General features: G+C 38.4%; 1 protein-coding gene across 1 annotated transcript; it reads right to left on the bottom strand.

The window, feature by feature from the left end:
* Nucleotides 1–3345: 3345 nt before the first annotated feature.
* On the bottom strand, nt 3346–10540 carry LOC130594085 (collagenase 3-like). The gene is made up of 10 exons (XM_057399770.1): nt 10385–10540; nt 10046–10287; nt 8753–8901; nt 8535–8660; nt 7541–7702; nt 6728–6845; nt 5989–6122; nt 5479–5638; nt 4629–4732; nt 3346–4020 (listed from the first exon to the last, which is right to left on the bottom strand). The coding sequence occupies exons 1-10, from the start codon at nt 10505–10507 to the stop codon at nt 3920–3922; spliced, it is 1419 nt and encodes a 472-aa protein (XP_057255753.1). The 5' UTR covers nt 10508–10540; the 3' UTR covers nt 3346–3919.
* Nucleotides 10541–18297: the final 7757 nt, after the last annotated feature.

Raw genomic sequence — 18297 nt, 5'->3', positions numbered from 1 at the left:
GGACAGGAAAGTCAATTTCTGCCCAGCTTAAAATGTTCAGTAGTCTTACCAATCTGGGTATATGAGGGATTCAAATATCAAGACCATATTCTTCATGTGTAAAATATAAGCCTGGAAATTCTAGGTCAAAATTAGCTGTGAAAGTCTTAGAAGTTGTCCATAGGTCTTCCAAGCAGATGTGATCATATACATGATACTTCACACTTTTTTAGTTATATTTGTAGTGTTCTACTTGTGTTCTTTGCAGCTGATATTTTTCTCCGCTTTTGCTTTACTTCCATATTCTGCAGTGCTTTCTTGGTTTTTTTTTGGTTTGGGATGTTGTTTTTTTTTTTGTTTTTTTTTTTGTTTTTTTCAGAAATCAAGTTATATACTGAAAATCTCTTGTATTCCCCAAAAGCTAGAATATGTCTATGTCTATATCTATGTCTATGTGTGTGTGTAATTTTCCAGTTACTGAAGTTAAACCAAGAGATTGAATTATTTCTAGGACATGCTGCTTTACATGTCTTGCACTGATATGGAGAAAAGGATATCAATGGACTGAAAAATTAGTGGCCATGACAATGAATTTATCTAGAAGTTTCCTAAACATTTTTATATCCTAACTTGTTATTCAGAGATCCACATTTGAACAGAATATCAACATTAAATTCTATTTAGTTTATATCTTCACCAAATGTAATAATTTGCTATCGTGAGCTGCAGCTTCCTCACCCACCATATCATTTTTAGTTCTGTACAGATCCTCTAAGAAGCAAAGCTGTCACTGCCATCTAGTGTCTTCAGGACAGATTTCTGGAGAGAGCGCTGGGAAAAAAAGGTGTTTTCATGGTTAGATTGAATTCCTCCTCCAGTTTCTCACCTAGGAAACCACATGTAGCTCACAATAGCTCTTACAGTGTTTTTTGACTTTCCAGATATTAATGATTTTAGAGGAGAGCTGCCTAATTTCTCACTTTGGAAAGTTTAAATCATGTTTGCTCACTTCTTTCCTTCCTGGAATATGTATTTGCATCCTTTAAATCCTACTTGTTCAGAATCATATAACCAGCACAGGAACTAGTCCTGAGGAACATGTGACAGATTCATTTTTCTGTCTTATCCTTTCTCCCCTTACAATACAAGTACATGTGTTATTATGTGGGTTTGTGTAGTTCCACATAAAAAATATCAATGAGGTGGGAAGTTATTAATTCTGCTTATATTGCATCCTGGGGCACAGCTGTCAGCCTCTTGTGGTCCTTTACTCACTCAAGGCACCTCAGGGAAAGCAGTCAGATCGGTGTCTGTGTCAAGAAAAGAACTCATTCCTTTTCAATATGTGATGGTCTTGGGCAATACCGCATACGGGTCCTTGTCAGGCACTCACGCAGAGTTACCCTTTTAGGATTGCAGTGGGTCCCAGGGACCTGAGTCCTGCAGAGTTTTCCTTTCTGCCTGATGGCAGCGTCAGGGCCCCTCTGGCTCTGACCTCAGCCTTCCACTTCCACAGTACAAACATTTTTCCATTTTTTCTTAACAAAATGCCAGGAACTGCCAGGCCGGTACTTTTCACAGCTGAGGTAGAGCTAACCGCAGAGCAGCTCATGTCTCCCACTAGGGATGCAGACGCATGAGCTGGAGCTGTGCCTGGACTTGTGCCGAAAGCTGCTTCCAGTCAGCCGAGTGGCAAACAAGAATCTGACAGTCTGGGCTGGAGAGCAGCTGGATATGATCATGCTGAAGCCTCTTCAAGATCCAGCTTCTCATGCAGTATCTTTTTCCCCTGCCAAATGTTCAATGTTAGCAGAAAGCCGAGTAGATATGAAAGACATTAATTGATGTCTCCTTGCTTCCCTGTCCACCTTTCCTGATCCAGTAAAGCTCAGGTAGGACCTCTCAAATTCAGAGCACTCAGACTCAACCACCAGCTCATATAGAAGACTATTATTTTGACACAATTTTCCACCAAATCCTTACCCTGGAATAATGAGGACTAGGATTACCTGTCCAGATCCTTATTTCACTGCAGAGTAATTAAGCTAAACTGTAGCTCAATGCCAAGCACACCATGTGCTTCTTTTTACAGGCACGCCGTGACTGTAAAAATTGATTTTCATATAAAAAGACATAATTTCTGCCTATTATGCATAGAGAATTATACTGAGCTTTTTCCTAACAGTTTTGTCAGTATTATATCAACAGAACTTTGATATTAGTCCACTTTAAGATTTTCCATTTGCAAGGGTTTTTTTTCAGCTCTATTTCCTTGCATTGCTTTTAAGCATATTAAGGTTTGGAATTTATTAATTCACAGGTTTACAGCCAAAAGAGACCGCTGAATCCAAGAGGTTACCTTGGCTAACCATCCATGTCATGTAAGGTACAGAATTGATTTCACTTAGCTCATAGGTGGGTAAGCCTGGCAATTTACACCTGCTTAAAGGTATTCATTGCTGATGGGCTTTGCTTGGCAGGCCTGGCTGGATGGTTGACTTAGGGGTTGGTTTTGAGGAGGCAGAAGAGGACAGTGTAGTAGAGTTAATTATTAATGCTAATCATTCAAATTAATGTGGAACTGAATTTCACAATATTTCTTACTAAGTTCTCATATTTTCTGTAATGATAAGGACTAATTCCATCTTTGTTTTTATTCTTCAGATTTAAAGGGTCTTTTACCTCTGTTTCTGCCTTTCTCTCCACCTCTCTGTTCTATAAGATTTATTTTTTCAAAGGAAAAAAAAAAAGCAAACCAGATTTTTAAATAGAGGTGAAAAATTTAATTAGTAAAATGCAGAATTTAAGGCTTCTGATGTCTTTTATTCAGTAGCTCTGTCTTGCTCTTATGGCACACAGCATAGGAAATTTTAAGTAATTGCACAATGTTATTTTATTCCTCCAGTTTATTAAACATATTTTTTTTTAACTGAAGAATAATCACAGTCACACATAATTCATATAGATTTAAAAAAACAACAAACAAACCAAAACGCGACCAAACCAAAAACTTACATGGTACTGAAACAATTGATATAGATATTAGAAGAGTGACCAACATACAAAAGATACTATTTTGAATATTTTGATTTGGATGTTCAGGTTCTCTGCTGGCACAGCTAGGCATAACCTCTGTAAATGTCACTTAAACTGTTTCAGTTTACACCAGCTGAAAACATGGGTTGTGTAATAGATGTAGCTTCATGCAAGGTTTGAACCTGTGTGATTCTCTTGCTGCTACTTCTTTCTTGTTTTGCAGTAACATACAGGCTGCTGATTTCTGAAGGGAATACTCTTCCCTTTTCTTGCTATACTGTCTGCTTTGGAATCACACATTGTTGCTTCTCTACATTCTTCTTGTTCCAAAGATGACATGGGCATCGAGGGGGACACTCCCATCCAAATGGGGATACATTCAAATTCCTTTGAATTTTCTAACGAACTTCTTGTATTGCAGCCTGGTGTTACCATGCTTAGGGAGTCACCAGGGAGTTCTGACTCATTCATTGCACATCTGAATTTCCAGTACGTTAACACAGGTAGTTTGAAAATATAGCACTCCTGGGTTTATCAGGTCTGTTTCTTGGAACATGCTAGGAGATCCTTGAAAGATGCTAGACATGCTCAGATTGCTGGGAATTAATAGTGCTCATGATCAAGTGGGATGTATCCAGCACCTCACTTTAATACTAGAGAAACTTTAAATGGTGTAATGCCCCTTGAAATGCTAATAATTTCTTTTCTTCTTTCCTAATAAGTTAATTCAGTCCCAGACTGACATGCAGCTATATAGTTCCATATATACAGGATATATTTGGTGATGGGTAGCTAGTGCGTGTTCATAGAAACTTGCTTTCCTCTAATAAATCTGTATGCCCATATTATTATTTCCATGTACTGCAATCTGTTCTGCAGCTCAAGACATGGCACTTAGCTGTAATCAGCACCAAAAAATGGAATTAGTATGCAGGACACGGACAATTCTTTTGCTCCAGATGCTGTATTCAAACTGCAGTGGACCATTGAAGAAGTAGAGATAACCTAAGGAAAAGGAAATTTAACATGAATTAATCTTGAAAAAACTGTGTGGTCAAATTAAAATTATCCTTCAAATAAAAATTATCCTGTTGGTTTTGATTTTTTAATAACTCTTCAAAATGTAATATTTTAGTAATGCTGAGCTAAGTTTTCAAGGGACCTCATCCTATTTACCAGGCCTGGATAGGTGTTTGAAAATAACTGATATTTTAATTTACAGTCAACCTCTACATTTTATTACTATACAGAACTTGCCTGGTAAAACACGAGGTTTGTTTTAATGTTTAAGACTCTGACTTTGAAGCACTCCTTAAAGAGTTGGATAGGAATGGGCTCCATTTGAAGGAAGAGTCACATTATAATACTTCTACATTAAGCATATCACTTTAAGTCCCATGAGCAGAGAAGCAGGTCTTTTTTTGCTGCTTGAATACGTACATATGCGGTTTATAAGAACACCGTGGGTAATTTAGGTTGGAAATGTGATTGAGTTGAGAACAGAAGTGTTGATATGAAAAAATCAAAATTAGAAATTACAGAGTTTCCCACAGGACATTAATCTCAAGTTTCAACAACTAATTGTAATAAAGTTTCATTATCAGATTACATACCATTTCTTTGATAGACTGCATCCACTCTATCACCAATTCCTGCGAATTCATCCTCTATCAGCCTGGGGTAGCCTGCTTCCATAACCTCTGCCTCTTCATCATAACTATAGTAAACACAAAAGAAAATGAAAATTCAGAGGATTTAAACATCCTTGCAGTTCGCTCCGTGTCCTTTAATATGTTTTGAAGTTACCCATGTCAGAAATAGCCAGCAGCCTTTAGGTAATTTTTGTCTAGTGCAGAAACAAAACTTAGGGCAATAACCAGGGCATTCTTCCACCAGATGTACAAGCTCAATAAATATAAAACTAATAAAGCTACATTTTCAGAACTGATCTATAAGGTATGTATTATATGGAGATGATTGTACCTGGACGTACTGGCACTACCAGCCTATCTTGAGGGTGTTAGTGAATGCGAACAGGTGGTGATGTCTTAATTATGCATCAGACCTGGCTGAAAGCCCTACTCACGAACAGCAAGAACCAGCCATCCTAGGGTGGGATAGATTTCTTACTCTCATAGCACCAATTCCCTTCTATGTCACAAAAGCAACTCAAGGAAGCAAGAGAGGAATTTTGTCTAGGTGACATGACAATATTGTAAATTCTCCAGGATTAGGGCACTTTATTCTACTTTCACTCTTGCAGCTTTTAAAGGTTGTGCCCATATGTTTATAAAAAGCTTGCATAAACCTTTATGACATATTTTACATAGCTGTAGCACCATGAAAACCATAAAGTAGTAACATGTGAGCCACAATCAGTGCCTGGTTTGAAACAACCTGTTGACCTTTTTATACTTCTGGACAGGTTATAATTAGGCACACACCAATCTGTTTCCATCTTACCTCCAAAACTTATTTCCAGAAAAAAAGAGAGTCTTGCCAGTGTCTTTGATATGGACAGCTGCATCTATTCTTCTCATTTCTTTTGGGAACCCCATTTCATATATCTTTTTAGGAAAGTCTTCAATTATGTCATAGCCATTCAAAGCCCAGACTTTTTTTCCTGAAAATAAGAACAAAGTATGCATAAGTCTTTCGTAAAGGTTCCTCTTTAAGAGCAGAATAAAATAAGGATGCAATGATCCCTATTTCCATACAGCTAACAGATTCTTAGATCACATACTCCGCAGGTATTAAGGTGTTTATGCTAATTATGATCCTAGGTGTCTGAGCTTAATTGTGCATCTAATTCACTGAAAAAAATATAGATGTGCACATAGTGCAACCACAGAATGTTTTTTTTTTTGAGCAAGAAAGGTAGGATGATTTTTTCTTCTATTGATTACCTTTATGTCACTTAGTAAGCTTGAGTAAATGTGTACTTCTCTGCCAACATCAAAATTGAAAACTCACCCTTAAACATGAACACAAGATCTTTGATGGGGTTTTCATAAGCTGCATCTATTTTATTTGGAAGCTCTGGCCAAAAAGACTTAAGTAACACCAGTTCTGCATCAACCATCTGAGGGTGCAGTCGCCAGAAAAACCTAGTTCATAAAAAGAAAATATATTTTATGTTTCTTGTCATACTACAGAATATCAGTATCTTAGATGTGCTATACTAAAAGTCAGTTTATGAAGAATGAATTTTTTTTCATTACATAGAATTTTCAATACATAGAGCCCCTTGTAGACATTTTCTTCCCTCACAGTCACCTAGCTGCAACCCATTTCTGTCACTCACGCAGTGATCATCTCAAACAGCAACAAACTTGGATTTTTTTTTTTTTCATTTAAAATAAGAGAAACACTGCTGTCCCCTGTAAGGCTTCTGAATGTAGTGAACTTCATTCAAATAAATGTTAGTAGATTTTTGCATGTTGAAGAAAGCCCTGTGAACTGAAAAATGTGTACAAACATTGTCAGTCTTCAGCCATATCAGCTTCACTTCATTATACGGGCAGCCAAGTCTGTAATTGTATTATAAACCCTGCCTAAAAAGATACATGATGTAGATTCTTAGAGGCATCTATATTGATCTGTGATATTTTTAAGCTTATGTTTACTCAAATCATTAGTAAAAAGAAATGCAGTATTAGCTTGCTTAAATTTCATCCAGAACCCAGCATCCATGATATGGCAGTCTCTTTACCTGTCCTTGAAGATCAGCATTTCTCCACGAAGTTCTGTTATTGCATCAAGTGCTAATTCTGCATCACATTTCTCTGGTGTTTTGGGATGTTTTGGGTTGGGATCTTTGTCTCCAGCACCTGAAATTATATTGTATGATCTAAGTTTGACAACTTTAATTCCCATTCTGTGGATCATGATATGGAATAAGACATGGAACTGTTCCCAAACAGCATGATGAATAGAAGCATAATGGGTAAAACTATCTGTATTGGGGAAAGTCTGTTCTCTCTCTCTTTCCTTTAGCCAAATACATTCATGGACTTTCAAGTTCAGCTATTCTGCAAAGATGTTGAATGGACTTGCTATTTTATCCTGAGTTTTGAAGGTCCCCAAGAATTTTTATTCTTTCCATGATGAAACATGTATATTTCTGTTTCTCCCTTTCGACTCTGTTTACCTTCTATTTTGAGACAGGTCAGAAAGCATAAAGAATCTGCCCCCCACAACCCACCACTAAAGGAGACAGCACAGTGACCATCTGACCAACTGTGACTAACTGTGACCAACAGTGTTACTTCCTTTTATTTTATTTTATTTTATTTTATTTTGTTTTGTTTTGTTTTGTTTTGTTTTGTTTTGTTTTTTCCCCTCTGAACTATTAAATCTAAGCATCTTCTGTTCCTGAAGTCTGGTTGCCAAGGATCCACTGAATCATCTTAATCAGTCATGACTGCTGACATTGAGCATCTGCAGTTCCATAGTAACTGTGCAGTGCATTTGTAAGAGGTTATAATGACACAGGAAATATATAGTACATATTATACAGGCTTACCATAGAGCTCTTGGATACCTTGCACATCATCATCAGGAAGCACAAAACCAGTTTTTCCAGTGTATGTGTAAATTGGAAACATCAGAGCTCCAGGGTCTCTGGAGTGTTCAAGTCCCAGTGAATGACCAAATTCATGGGCAGCAACAAGAAACAAGTTATACCCTACAACAAATGACAGTGAAAGTAAATGTATAGCTTCTCATGTCACCGAAGTGACTTGGACTAATCAACTAACCTTAACACTGTGCCTTAACATATGGGATAATGAAGAAGACAACTGGATAAATGGAAAAATTATGTATAATTGCTTGTCTTTTTCAAACTATCATGTTTCGTTTTTTTTCTTAATAAGGACTTAATCTGTTGAGTATTTCATAGCTGGTGTTTAACCTAAACCTTATTTGACAATGCTGTTTTGTAGGCAGATTTAGATTTCTTGAAATTTCTTAGCAACACTGGAAAGCTCCAGGGTGAAGCCTTAGCCCTACTTAAATTTGAACAATTTTTTTTCAGGAATTCACTTCCATTATAGAGTCAATATTGTTTTCAGTGTTGTAGAAATGAATGCCAGGAGGGTAAAACACCACAGTCCTGAAAAAAAATTTAAAAAGAATGGTTTGTTCTATTAAAGCTCTGCCATGAATAAGAAGATGAAGAATTTTCAAATTAAATGCAAGTAAACTCTTACAGCTGTTTTTTCTATAGGCTTAAGTAAGGTAATTCCCATCAGCCTGTGATCAGAACTAGCTGCCCTTGAGCTCAGTGAAATGACCAAATGATAAAATACCCTGTTTGTGGCATTTTTAAAATTACTTCACTTATAGGTGTGTATCTTTCATTTATGATTAAAGGTTAAACCCAGCTTCCTATGAGTGGACAGTGAACGTAATGATGAATGAACAGTAAACAGACAAAGCAAACTGTTTACAAATATCAAACAGGACAAAATTGTCCATCTACCACTATTTCAAACAATCTCAGAAACCCGCGTTACCTCTAGAATCATCTGACCAAGCTTCATCATCATCAAAATGGGCATCTCCTCCATAGTCTGGACCCGGAGGAAAAGCATGAGCCAGTAATCCAGAGGGTCCATCAAAGGGGTAAAAGTCACCATGTTCTATAAAACAGCATTCAAAACAATTAAATAAATTATCCCACCTTACTGATAACAATATAATTATAAAGTAAAAATAACTTTTTCTGTGTTACCTTTAGTTCCAAAGGAGATCATGATATCGGCTACACCACTTCGTATTCTGGTGAAGTTAAGTGGAGTCACATCAGACCAAACTTTGAATGCTTTTTTGAAAGCTCTGTCTACTTCAGCACGTCTCAGATCTGAAGTGTAATTCATAATTCTATCCAACAGAATAATATCTCAAGTTAAAATGTGTGAAAAAAATGTGCAATACACTTTCATCTGACTGTACATCTCATTAAAAGTTTTTGCATTCTTCCTCCTTATGTTCTTATCTAGAAACAAAGAGCTCAGCATGCAGCTGCATACAGTATTCAAAAAAAAAACCCCAAACAATTTATAATTTCATTAAAATCATTCAGTGGTATCTGAAATGATAAAACAGCTTTCTGTAATTTGTTTTATACGCACCAGAAGATACAGAAACTGACACATATATAATGTATTAAATCAGATTGTACCAGTAACTTCAAACTTTTTTCTTGCCATAATAAAAATCTCATGATTTTTTTTATCTGGAGGAATAAAACATGATCTAATGACCTTTTTATAGGCTAAATTCATATTAAACTAATATTTATCACCCGGTACTGAACTGATAGATTTCAGTGATTTCATATTTGGAATATGCTAAAGAAACTCAGGTTGCAACTGGTCAAAATCGCCTGCTGACAACCTTGAAGTGTTAAGAGAGAAAGAGCACTGTAGCTTCCCAGGGTCAACTTTCTGATGTCATTGTGCAGGGTTTTGTCTGACCAAGCACAGATGTCTACACCTGGACTGTGAAATGGAAGAGAGACAAGGATCAGTCCCAGTTCTCACAGACACATTGCACAGTCTGGTTTGCATCTACTGACCAGGCTCTGTCCAGGACAAGACCTATATGAAGGAGACATTAAAACAGATCCAAGGCAGAGCTAAGGAGTGAGCTACAGATTAAGGGCTGTAAGGATCTGTGGGGAGGTGCAAGATATTAGTCTCTACCCCTCTTTCATTCGGCAACATGGATGTGCCAAGAGTGTCTACATGGAGGCCAGATGAGGTGCTACTAGTTCACTCCATGTCAGCTTTCCTCCATGACAAAGTGCAGTGGAAAAAATATGTATTTACTTCCTTGGGCTGTAAAATGGGCTTGGGAGACCTTCCTAAAAGTGGGGCTAGGAAGATTTTAAACTGCAACATGAATTTTTGTCAAACCCAAATGCAACCTTCTCCCATCAACCCCATATACTGGAAACATAGTGGACAAGGTACCTGAAAAGGAGGTAATAACAATAATAACACTCAAAATGCCATGCATTTACCTGTAGGTCAAATTAGTTTTTGACCATTTCAGTTTTCTAGGGAAAAAGTTATATTCCCCCACATCTGGGACACCACATCTTGGTTTCTGCATCAGCTCATATGTTTCTTCATCTAATTTGCCTGTCACCTCCAATCCAAAAAAAGCTTGCATTTCTCGGAGTTTAGATGCCACTGTGTTGGCACTCTTCCTCATTATGCCAGCAGGATTTGAATGGAGACCATAATGAGTCCTGAGATAGTGCTAAGAAGTGGAAAAGAAATAATAAGCCTAGTTTCCAAACGGCTGTAACACAACTTACTATTTCTAAAACATGCAAATGAATTATTTTATACTGTACCTCTGCAAACTGAAGGTCTTTCTCTGTGAATTCATGGCTATCTTCAAGGGGAATAGGGATTGTCAAGCAAAATGACAAACCCAACAAAAAAAAGAAGACAGCTGAAGGTCTTGACTGCATCATGCTGGATTGACGAAATCTGAAGCCCTGGTGTCTTAGAGAGCAGTTACCTTTACTTTTATAGTCCAACCCAGTGAGACACCACTTCGCGGTTAGAACTTCCTTGTCACTGAAAGTAAACATGCTTAGACAGCTACTTTTTCTCTCCTCCCAACACTGTGGTTTAGGCATCTGTTGTTCCACTGAGGGCACTGAAACTGTATCCTCTTATAAACACGGTATCTGAATATTGAGATAGATTGTGGGAAGAAATGGGCAGAATCAAACCGCACTTTTTGATTGTTTTGCAGTAACTTAAACTGCAAATAACTTTGCAGTAACTTAATCTTCTCACCTAGAAAAGCTGCCTTTCTACTGTTTGATAGGCAGTAAAAATACATAGCAACCTCGTGATTTTTAAAATAAAATCTACAACTTTTCAATAGTTACACTAGTTCAACAGTAACTTTTAATATATGGAATAGATCATACACACTTCATAAATACTGATTTGGCTGATAAGGAATAATGTTATAGAGTACACACCGGGATATTACATTTCCTTGTTTCTCTAAAGTAATATAACTGTAATGCATTAACACAAATTTTACTTCAGAGATTCATCTCTACCTTTCAGAATAATTTACTGCTTGAGATATACTGAAAACCAGAAATATTAAATATTGGGAAATAGTTTTGAATATTTAAAAATGTTTTTCATTAGTACTAAAGTAGGTCATACAAAGTGCCTAGTTCATATAATTTATCTTCCTCGTAAAACATGAATTTACTGTATGAGTGGACACAACCATAGATCAATGAGACAGATACTAGTCTGAGAGAGTCAACTTACCAGCTACAGGTAGGCAATGAATCTGTGTGTGTAGAATGACAGAAATATGTGATTTTGACTTGTGAGAAGGCTAATAGTATAAATCTGGCATTGTGACAGACACAGGCATTATTATGCTTCAAAGCTTAAAGAGGATCTCTGTCTCACCAGGATCACTCCAATCTCAGCAGCTGCTAAGACTTGTATCACATCACATGTCCACAAGCGTGGGTCCAAGGGGAGGACCACTCTCTCCAAGGGGAGGGTTTCTGCCACCTTCCTCTTTCATGGAGGTTCTGCCTGTATTGAAAACCTCAGGCAACTTTCTCATAGAGGCTGATGCACACTTTCTGGAATACACTACCCTGCCACAGATGTTGCCTTGGTGACAAAACAGGAAAAGGACAAAGCAGTGAAGCTGAATGTGTAAAAGCTCAATTTGTAATTCAAACGATGTTAACCTTCTGTCTTAGAATGACAAACAGCAAAAGCAAATAAAGCTGAGAGGAATTCGTTATGTAGGCTATTTCTACCTCTATTCATCTCAGCCAGTGCTAAATATGATTACAGCAATTAAGGGCGGACAACACCTCCTCAAACAAATTCTATGTTGTCCCTTACATTGTTCATCACCAGTGCTGGGCCTTTTTTTTCAGTGATGGTGACATAGAGCCTGTTAATTATCCCACCTTCTTAAGAAGCACTCTGCCTTAATGCTTCAGGATGAACACTGAATCCATGTTGCTGATGTGCTCACAGTGTTACAATCCTTGCTAATGCCAGACTGACAGATTAGGTATATATCTTAGTTCCTTCCTTCCAGAATTTCTGTATTGATATTTGCAGCATGCTTTCATTAATGTTGGGATACTTGATTATGCGGTAAGCAGAGTTTACAGAGAATTTTGCTTGATTTATGTGAAGCTTAGGAACAGTGGTGCTGCCTTGTCATGGCACAATAAAAGCTAGGAACAAGAGTAAAATTAAAGAACTGTGTTAAGCCTACTGAATGATGCTCCAAGGTGTGCAGCCCTCTTTTTCAAAATGTTTAAGCTGCAGTAGTCAAAGCAGTAGTAAATAGAGCTGTCTAGAATGAAGAGAATGAGAGATTAGATAGGGAAGAACGATTTTTCACTTTCTACTCTCTGTGACTTTTTCTTTGCACAGATGCTCTGAGTCTTTTGAAGTTCACAGTGAAAACTCTTTCAAAACCTTTGCCTTCAGCACCCTTTGTTGAGCTGTCCTGAGGCACTGCCAAGGAATATTTGAAACACTGGACAAAATAATTATAGCAAAAAAACTGAAACAGGCAGCTTTTCTGAAAGCAATTTCTCTTAATAGATTGGTGTAAGATGAGATGCATAAAGCTGGGTCTTCTGCTATCATAAGGCAATGAAATGAACAAGTGAAAAGACATTCCACCGCTTTGAACAGATTCTGCAAGTCACAGAGCATAAATCAAACTAGTAAAAGAGAAACTGGCTTCTGAAAGCCTGTGTGTAAGGAGCCATCTGAGAGTGGACTATGGCTGAATAATGTTTTTGCACGTTCAGTTGATTTTTTTGGAAGCCCTGGCCATGTAAACATACATGATCAAATATGTTTTCTTACACATTTCATTACTATTTATGTTACACCAGTGGCTAGAAGCCTATATTAAGGAACAGATTTTTATGTCCTCTGAACACAAACTGAAGAAACACTGGTGAGGGCCTGTGTAAACAAGCACATAAAAGGACCAATGAAAATGAGCAGCATTCCACGTTTTTCTGAGACTGCATTGCAGACAGAGCATGTGATTTTCTTTTTAAGGGGAAACAAATCACCTTACAGAGCTGGAAACCAAAAAAAAAGACCTCTGAAATTACTGTCTATTACCTTAATACATTAACTCTTTAAAGCCTCAAAGAAGTTGAGTTTTTAAAGGCAGCAATGACAAATGGCAATGTCAAAGCCTGTCAGTGTAAAACAATGTAAGATATAAAATCAATGGCTCAGACTCAAGTGATGCCACTGTCTGAGTTGAAAACAGTTAAAAACTATGAAAAGAGATGTAACTGAAGGTGAAATAGTCAGCAGTGGTTCGCAGACCTTGTGTTGACCCCAGTTCAAACAAGTAAGCCTGGAAAGTTGCATTTTAAAAGCATTGAAACCCACAAAACTGCTGAATAGAAAGATTTCAACAAGCACAGCAAAATTTCTGCAGTTCTGGCATCTTGTGGGCATGGGTAAAGCTAGCTGGACTGATGGTAATTTTCACAGGCACAGCAGGCCCTGGAACAATCAGATCAGTTCTCCCCCCCCCTCCCAAGGAAAAATGGCTAAAGAAGTATGGGAGATGTGGGGAGAAGAAATGAAAAGTGCCTTAAAGCAGCACGTTTAAATACAAGAATTATGCCAACCATATGGTTTCAACATACATTTTGCTACTGCAGCTAATTGAAAGGTGTCATGTTTGATTTACACTCTGTGTTTGGTGCCCAAAATAGCACTATGTGGTGAATGCTCTGTGACCCTGAAACAGCAGACACTCCACTTAAGACAAATAAACAAAAGTGAATGGGTCCCTTTGTTAATGTTTCTTACTTCTAGTTGTATTTCAGGTGGACTGTCTCCAGTGCATAGGGCAACACTATGATGTTTAGATCAGCTTCCTCTGGGAAGAGGGTGGTATTCTAAAGTGCATTGGGCAATTGGGTAAATGGAATCACAGAGTAGTTAAAACACATGCACTCTGGCTCTGCTTCTTCATATGGGATTTCATCTGTGGGACCTGTTTCAAGAAAAGGGTCAAACACAGCTGTAAATGGTTTCCATTAGCTGCTCTTCAGCAGGGATAGCAAATGGTGTTACACCAGCCTGACTCCTTTTATATTAAACAGCTCATCCCTGTGCCATTTGGTGGCAAAAAGTTGCAACTGGGGTGCCCAGAGGTGTTCAGCAGGGTCCAGTGCCCAAAGTAAGACACATATAAATGTATTCCCAAGAGGCAATGGCTGTTGTTTGAATGAGTCCCTGCAGACTGTGTGGACAGCTGGGTCCACCATGGATCTGTTTCTTTTCTACCTGCCTGCGGCACAAGACAGCTTGCAGCACAGCACCTGCATGAGCTTGGCAGGACCCAGGGGCTCCTGCCACACTGGGAACTGCAGATCAGAGGTAACTTTCTTCTGTATTCACTGAGCTCCAAGGTGAGATTCAGCTGTAGATTAGAAGATCATAATTTGAGCAACTTCCTGGGAGCACTCGTCTAAACTTTCGTTATAAAGTCAATACACTCACAAAACCCTAGGCAGCAGTTCAGCTTACACTGAGGTAGACACATTGGTATTGTTTCGGTTGCCCACATAGAGATATCTAATTTTTGAAGAGCAGGGAGCTCTCATCAGTCCTATGTCACGTCTGACAGGCTCATGCAGATGTCTTCGGTTCCCACCTACGTCTCAAATGGCACTAGATGCTTTCCTTCGAGCTGCTGTGCCGAGTCCCTCACAGCTGGGCTCTGCTGCCTGTGACAGGGCTGACTATAGGGAAGCCACACCATCTGGTGCACACAGAGATACTTCAGCTTAGGTGATATTCTAGAGCTGAACTTCAGGCCAGTTTTCTGCTTATGCCTGAACAAACCAGGAGCCACCATGCTGCAGAAGTTTGTTACTGCTGTGCAAGGCGTTACCTTTGCAGCTGGAAGGCATTCAAGCACTTTGCAGCTAAGAACAGTTCTCCTGCTCACAGCTGCATCTGGCCTGAAGGAACAAGGGCTCCCACCTCATGCTGACATACAAACTGAAAGAAAGAAAATGCCTCAAAGAGGTGTACAAATACAAGTTTTCTCCGTACAAACACCTCCTGAACAGGTAGAAATTTGCTGGATTCAGGAAAACTGCCCCAGAGAAGTGAAGGCACCCAGGTCAGCTGCTCCTTGCAAAGCAGGAGCTGCAGTCTCCAGTGGAGGTCAGACCATTCTCTGCATTTCCTTCCACGCTGAACATTCATCAGGACTGGAACTGGCTTCCTGTTTTGGTCTAACCATTCTATATCAGCTACCTGCATCATTTTTCTGCTTCAGGATAAAATGTAGGATGCTAAGCTATCTATTATAACTTGACAGTTGTCACCTCTTCACAGCAATATTTTTGTATGTGCAGTGGTATGTCAGTAGACACCAAACTGCTCAAGATCTGCTCATTTATTGTGCTTCTTGCTGCAGTTAGCTTAGTGCTCCTGTGTCCAGGCTGCACTAAATGTTTGAGGAAGATATTTATAGCAGCTGCTGTAATAGACTTTCATTGATTCTTGAAAGAAATAGATGGAACCTGTAAAAAATAATTCTTAAAAGTATTTGAAGAATCACTGCAGCCATTATGTTCTGAGATTGTAGAAGTATTTTTTTCTTTCATTATGATTACTTTATTGCTTTATAAAATGTGGTACCCATTTGTCAAAGCCCAATACTCTCTGATTGGGATTTTCAGATTTTCCACATGTGTAGGGTTTAATGCTTAATGCAGATTACTTACTTGAAGTTATTTGAAGTTACATGGAATTTTGATTTAGCACAGTGATGTAGCAATGTACTTAAATCACAATGTAAGTATAAATTACAACTAGCAAAGTATAGCAATTGCAACATAGAGCTGAATCACAGTACAAATGTGATTACTGGTCTCTATTATATGCTCACTGTAATGACACTGGATGTCCACAGTCCATGGAAAGTAACCTTCTGTTGAACCCAGCTCAAGACTCTTGGTCTCTTCAAAGTTATGAAAGTGATGAAAGTTATGAAAGTTATGGGTGGTTATCATACTCAGTGTGGGGCTGAGCCACATATACGCTGCTCTCACACAAACACCCCCCATGCTGCTCTGGCTAACTCAGGAATACATTTTGCACTCTTGATTAACTCAGGGGTGAACGTTTACACAGCTTGCTGATCCACTCAGCAGGTGTAGCCTCAGTTCCATTTGTGTTGAGAAAAGCTCAGCTTTCTTCAAAGTGCTCACGGCCAGTCCCCTCCTTATATTCATGAGCACATCACCCTTACCCATCGCCTTAGAGCCTTCTTCACTGTAAGTGTTCATTGATTGTTCACATCAAGTACAAAATATTCAGTTATCTCTATTACTAGCAAATTGTACACAAACAATGAGTTTGTTTCTAGCTGACGTTCTTTTGCACCTAATGGGAAGGAGCTGGTGAGCAGTACAAAAAGTAGAAAACAAAATCCCAGCAATCCAGTTCAAATGTAAAACCTTCATTTTCTGACTTTGTTTCTTGAGACACACACCACCTTACATTTCTGTTTTAACTTCTGATGTTAACATTTACAAACACAAGAATGAAAACTGTATCAGCTGATTAATTGTTCTGTATCAGTTTCTGACAAGTATTTCACAGCAACCAAAGATCCGCTAATATCATGAAGACATTAATAAATAAATTTGAACATGAGAATCCACTAAAGAGATTTCAAGTGACAGCCAACTTTTGGAACCCTGGTTTGTTGTTTGTTTTTTTTACTAAGACTAATGTTATTAAAAAATCTGTAATTTATGTAACCTGAGTATACCTTAAGTGTCATACATAAGCATACTCAATAAAAAGTTTGCAAAGTATCTAATTTTGGTATCGCATTACTGTTGTTAAGCTACAGAATAACAGAGTAACTCAGCCTGGAAGAGACCTGAGGAGGTCTCTGGAACAACCTTCTGCTCACAGCAGGGTTAGCTTTGAGGTCAGACCAGGCTACACAGGGCTCAGGGCTTCACGCAGTCATGGGTGAAAACCTCCAAGAATGGAAACTGAAAAATCTTTCTGGGCAGCCTGTGCCATTGCCCAACAACCTTCATGGGGAAAAGGTTTCTCTTATATGTAGGCTGAACTTCTCTTATTTCAGTTAATGCCCACTGTCTTTCACCTTCGTGCTCTCCACCACAGTGACATGCCCAGCTCCAGCTCCTCAAAGACCTCTCCATAGGCACTAGGAACTGCTGCTAGGTCCCCCTGAAGCCATTTCTGCTCAAGGCTGAACAAGTTTACCTCCCTACCCTCTCCTCACAGGGCTGTTACTCCAGCCTCCATCTTGGTGTCCTACCCTGAATTTGATCCATATGGGGAAATGACCTTTTTGATTAAATGTATGGCCACCTTTATATTATATTGTTCTGTAATGGAAAAAGATGGGACATTCATTTCTGTGCCACTTTAGAGTTGAAAATATACACTCTGCTAGGTAGCACTAGGAATCTTCTTAAATCACCATTTAGTAATCTCTTGCCAGTAATTCAAACCTTAATTTTAAGCTTACCACTTGTTTGTAGTACTTCCTGTAAAACTGTACGCATCAGACATCTAGCTTTTCCCTCACCTTATTTTCAAGAGCTTTTGCAACAGAGTTGAGAAGCTGCTTTTAAAAAAGCCCAGCTGTATAAACAACATGAATGTGGCTGGCAAGCAAAACCAGGGCTGTAAAAATTATACTTCCGTTCTTACACATTTTTTAAATGCATGGCTTTACTCCTAAAACTCCTTACAAATCAAAAATTTACAGCAATCTTCATTCAAAGATTGTTTTTTCCTGTGCACTTCTGTGAAGGACAAGCACCTGTTGTTAGGGTTTGTGAGGATGTTCCTTTTTGGGTAATTTCAATGCAACTTCTTAAATTCATTTGACATTATTCTGAACTATATGTGTGCATATATGGGAAGCTTTGATTCTGAAAACAAATTTGGGGTAGATTTTTAGGTGGAAATTCCAGTAGATGTTGATTTGGAAAAAAGGAAAGACATCACGCATACAGGTCAACTAGGCTGTACTTAAGATTGATGCATCTGGAAAGTGTCAGGTAATACCTCATTCAGTATAGAATATTATTTTGTGAACAGTGGCCACAACTCTCAGTTTTACTGGTGCTGAAGACAGGATTTCACTCCTCAAAATCCACATCATGATACTAGTGGATTTTCAGTTACTGTGAAA

This window comes from Pezoporus wallicus, unplaced genomic scaffold, assembly GCF_028554395.1.
Source record: "Pezoporus wallicus isolate ANWC-B61680 ecotype Strahan unplaced genomic scaffold, APGP_CSIRO_Pwel_v1 scaffold_6446, whole genome shotgun sequence".
NCBI classification, from domain to species: Eukaryota; Metazoa; Chordata; class Aves; order Psittaciformes; family Psittacidae; genus Pezoporus; species Pezoporus wallicus.
Note: the sequence above shows the minus strand (reverse complement) of the source record. Positions and strands in the feature narration are given on the sequence as shown.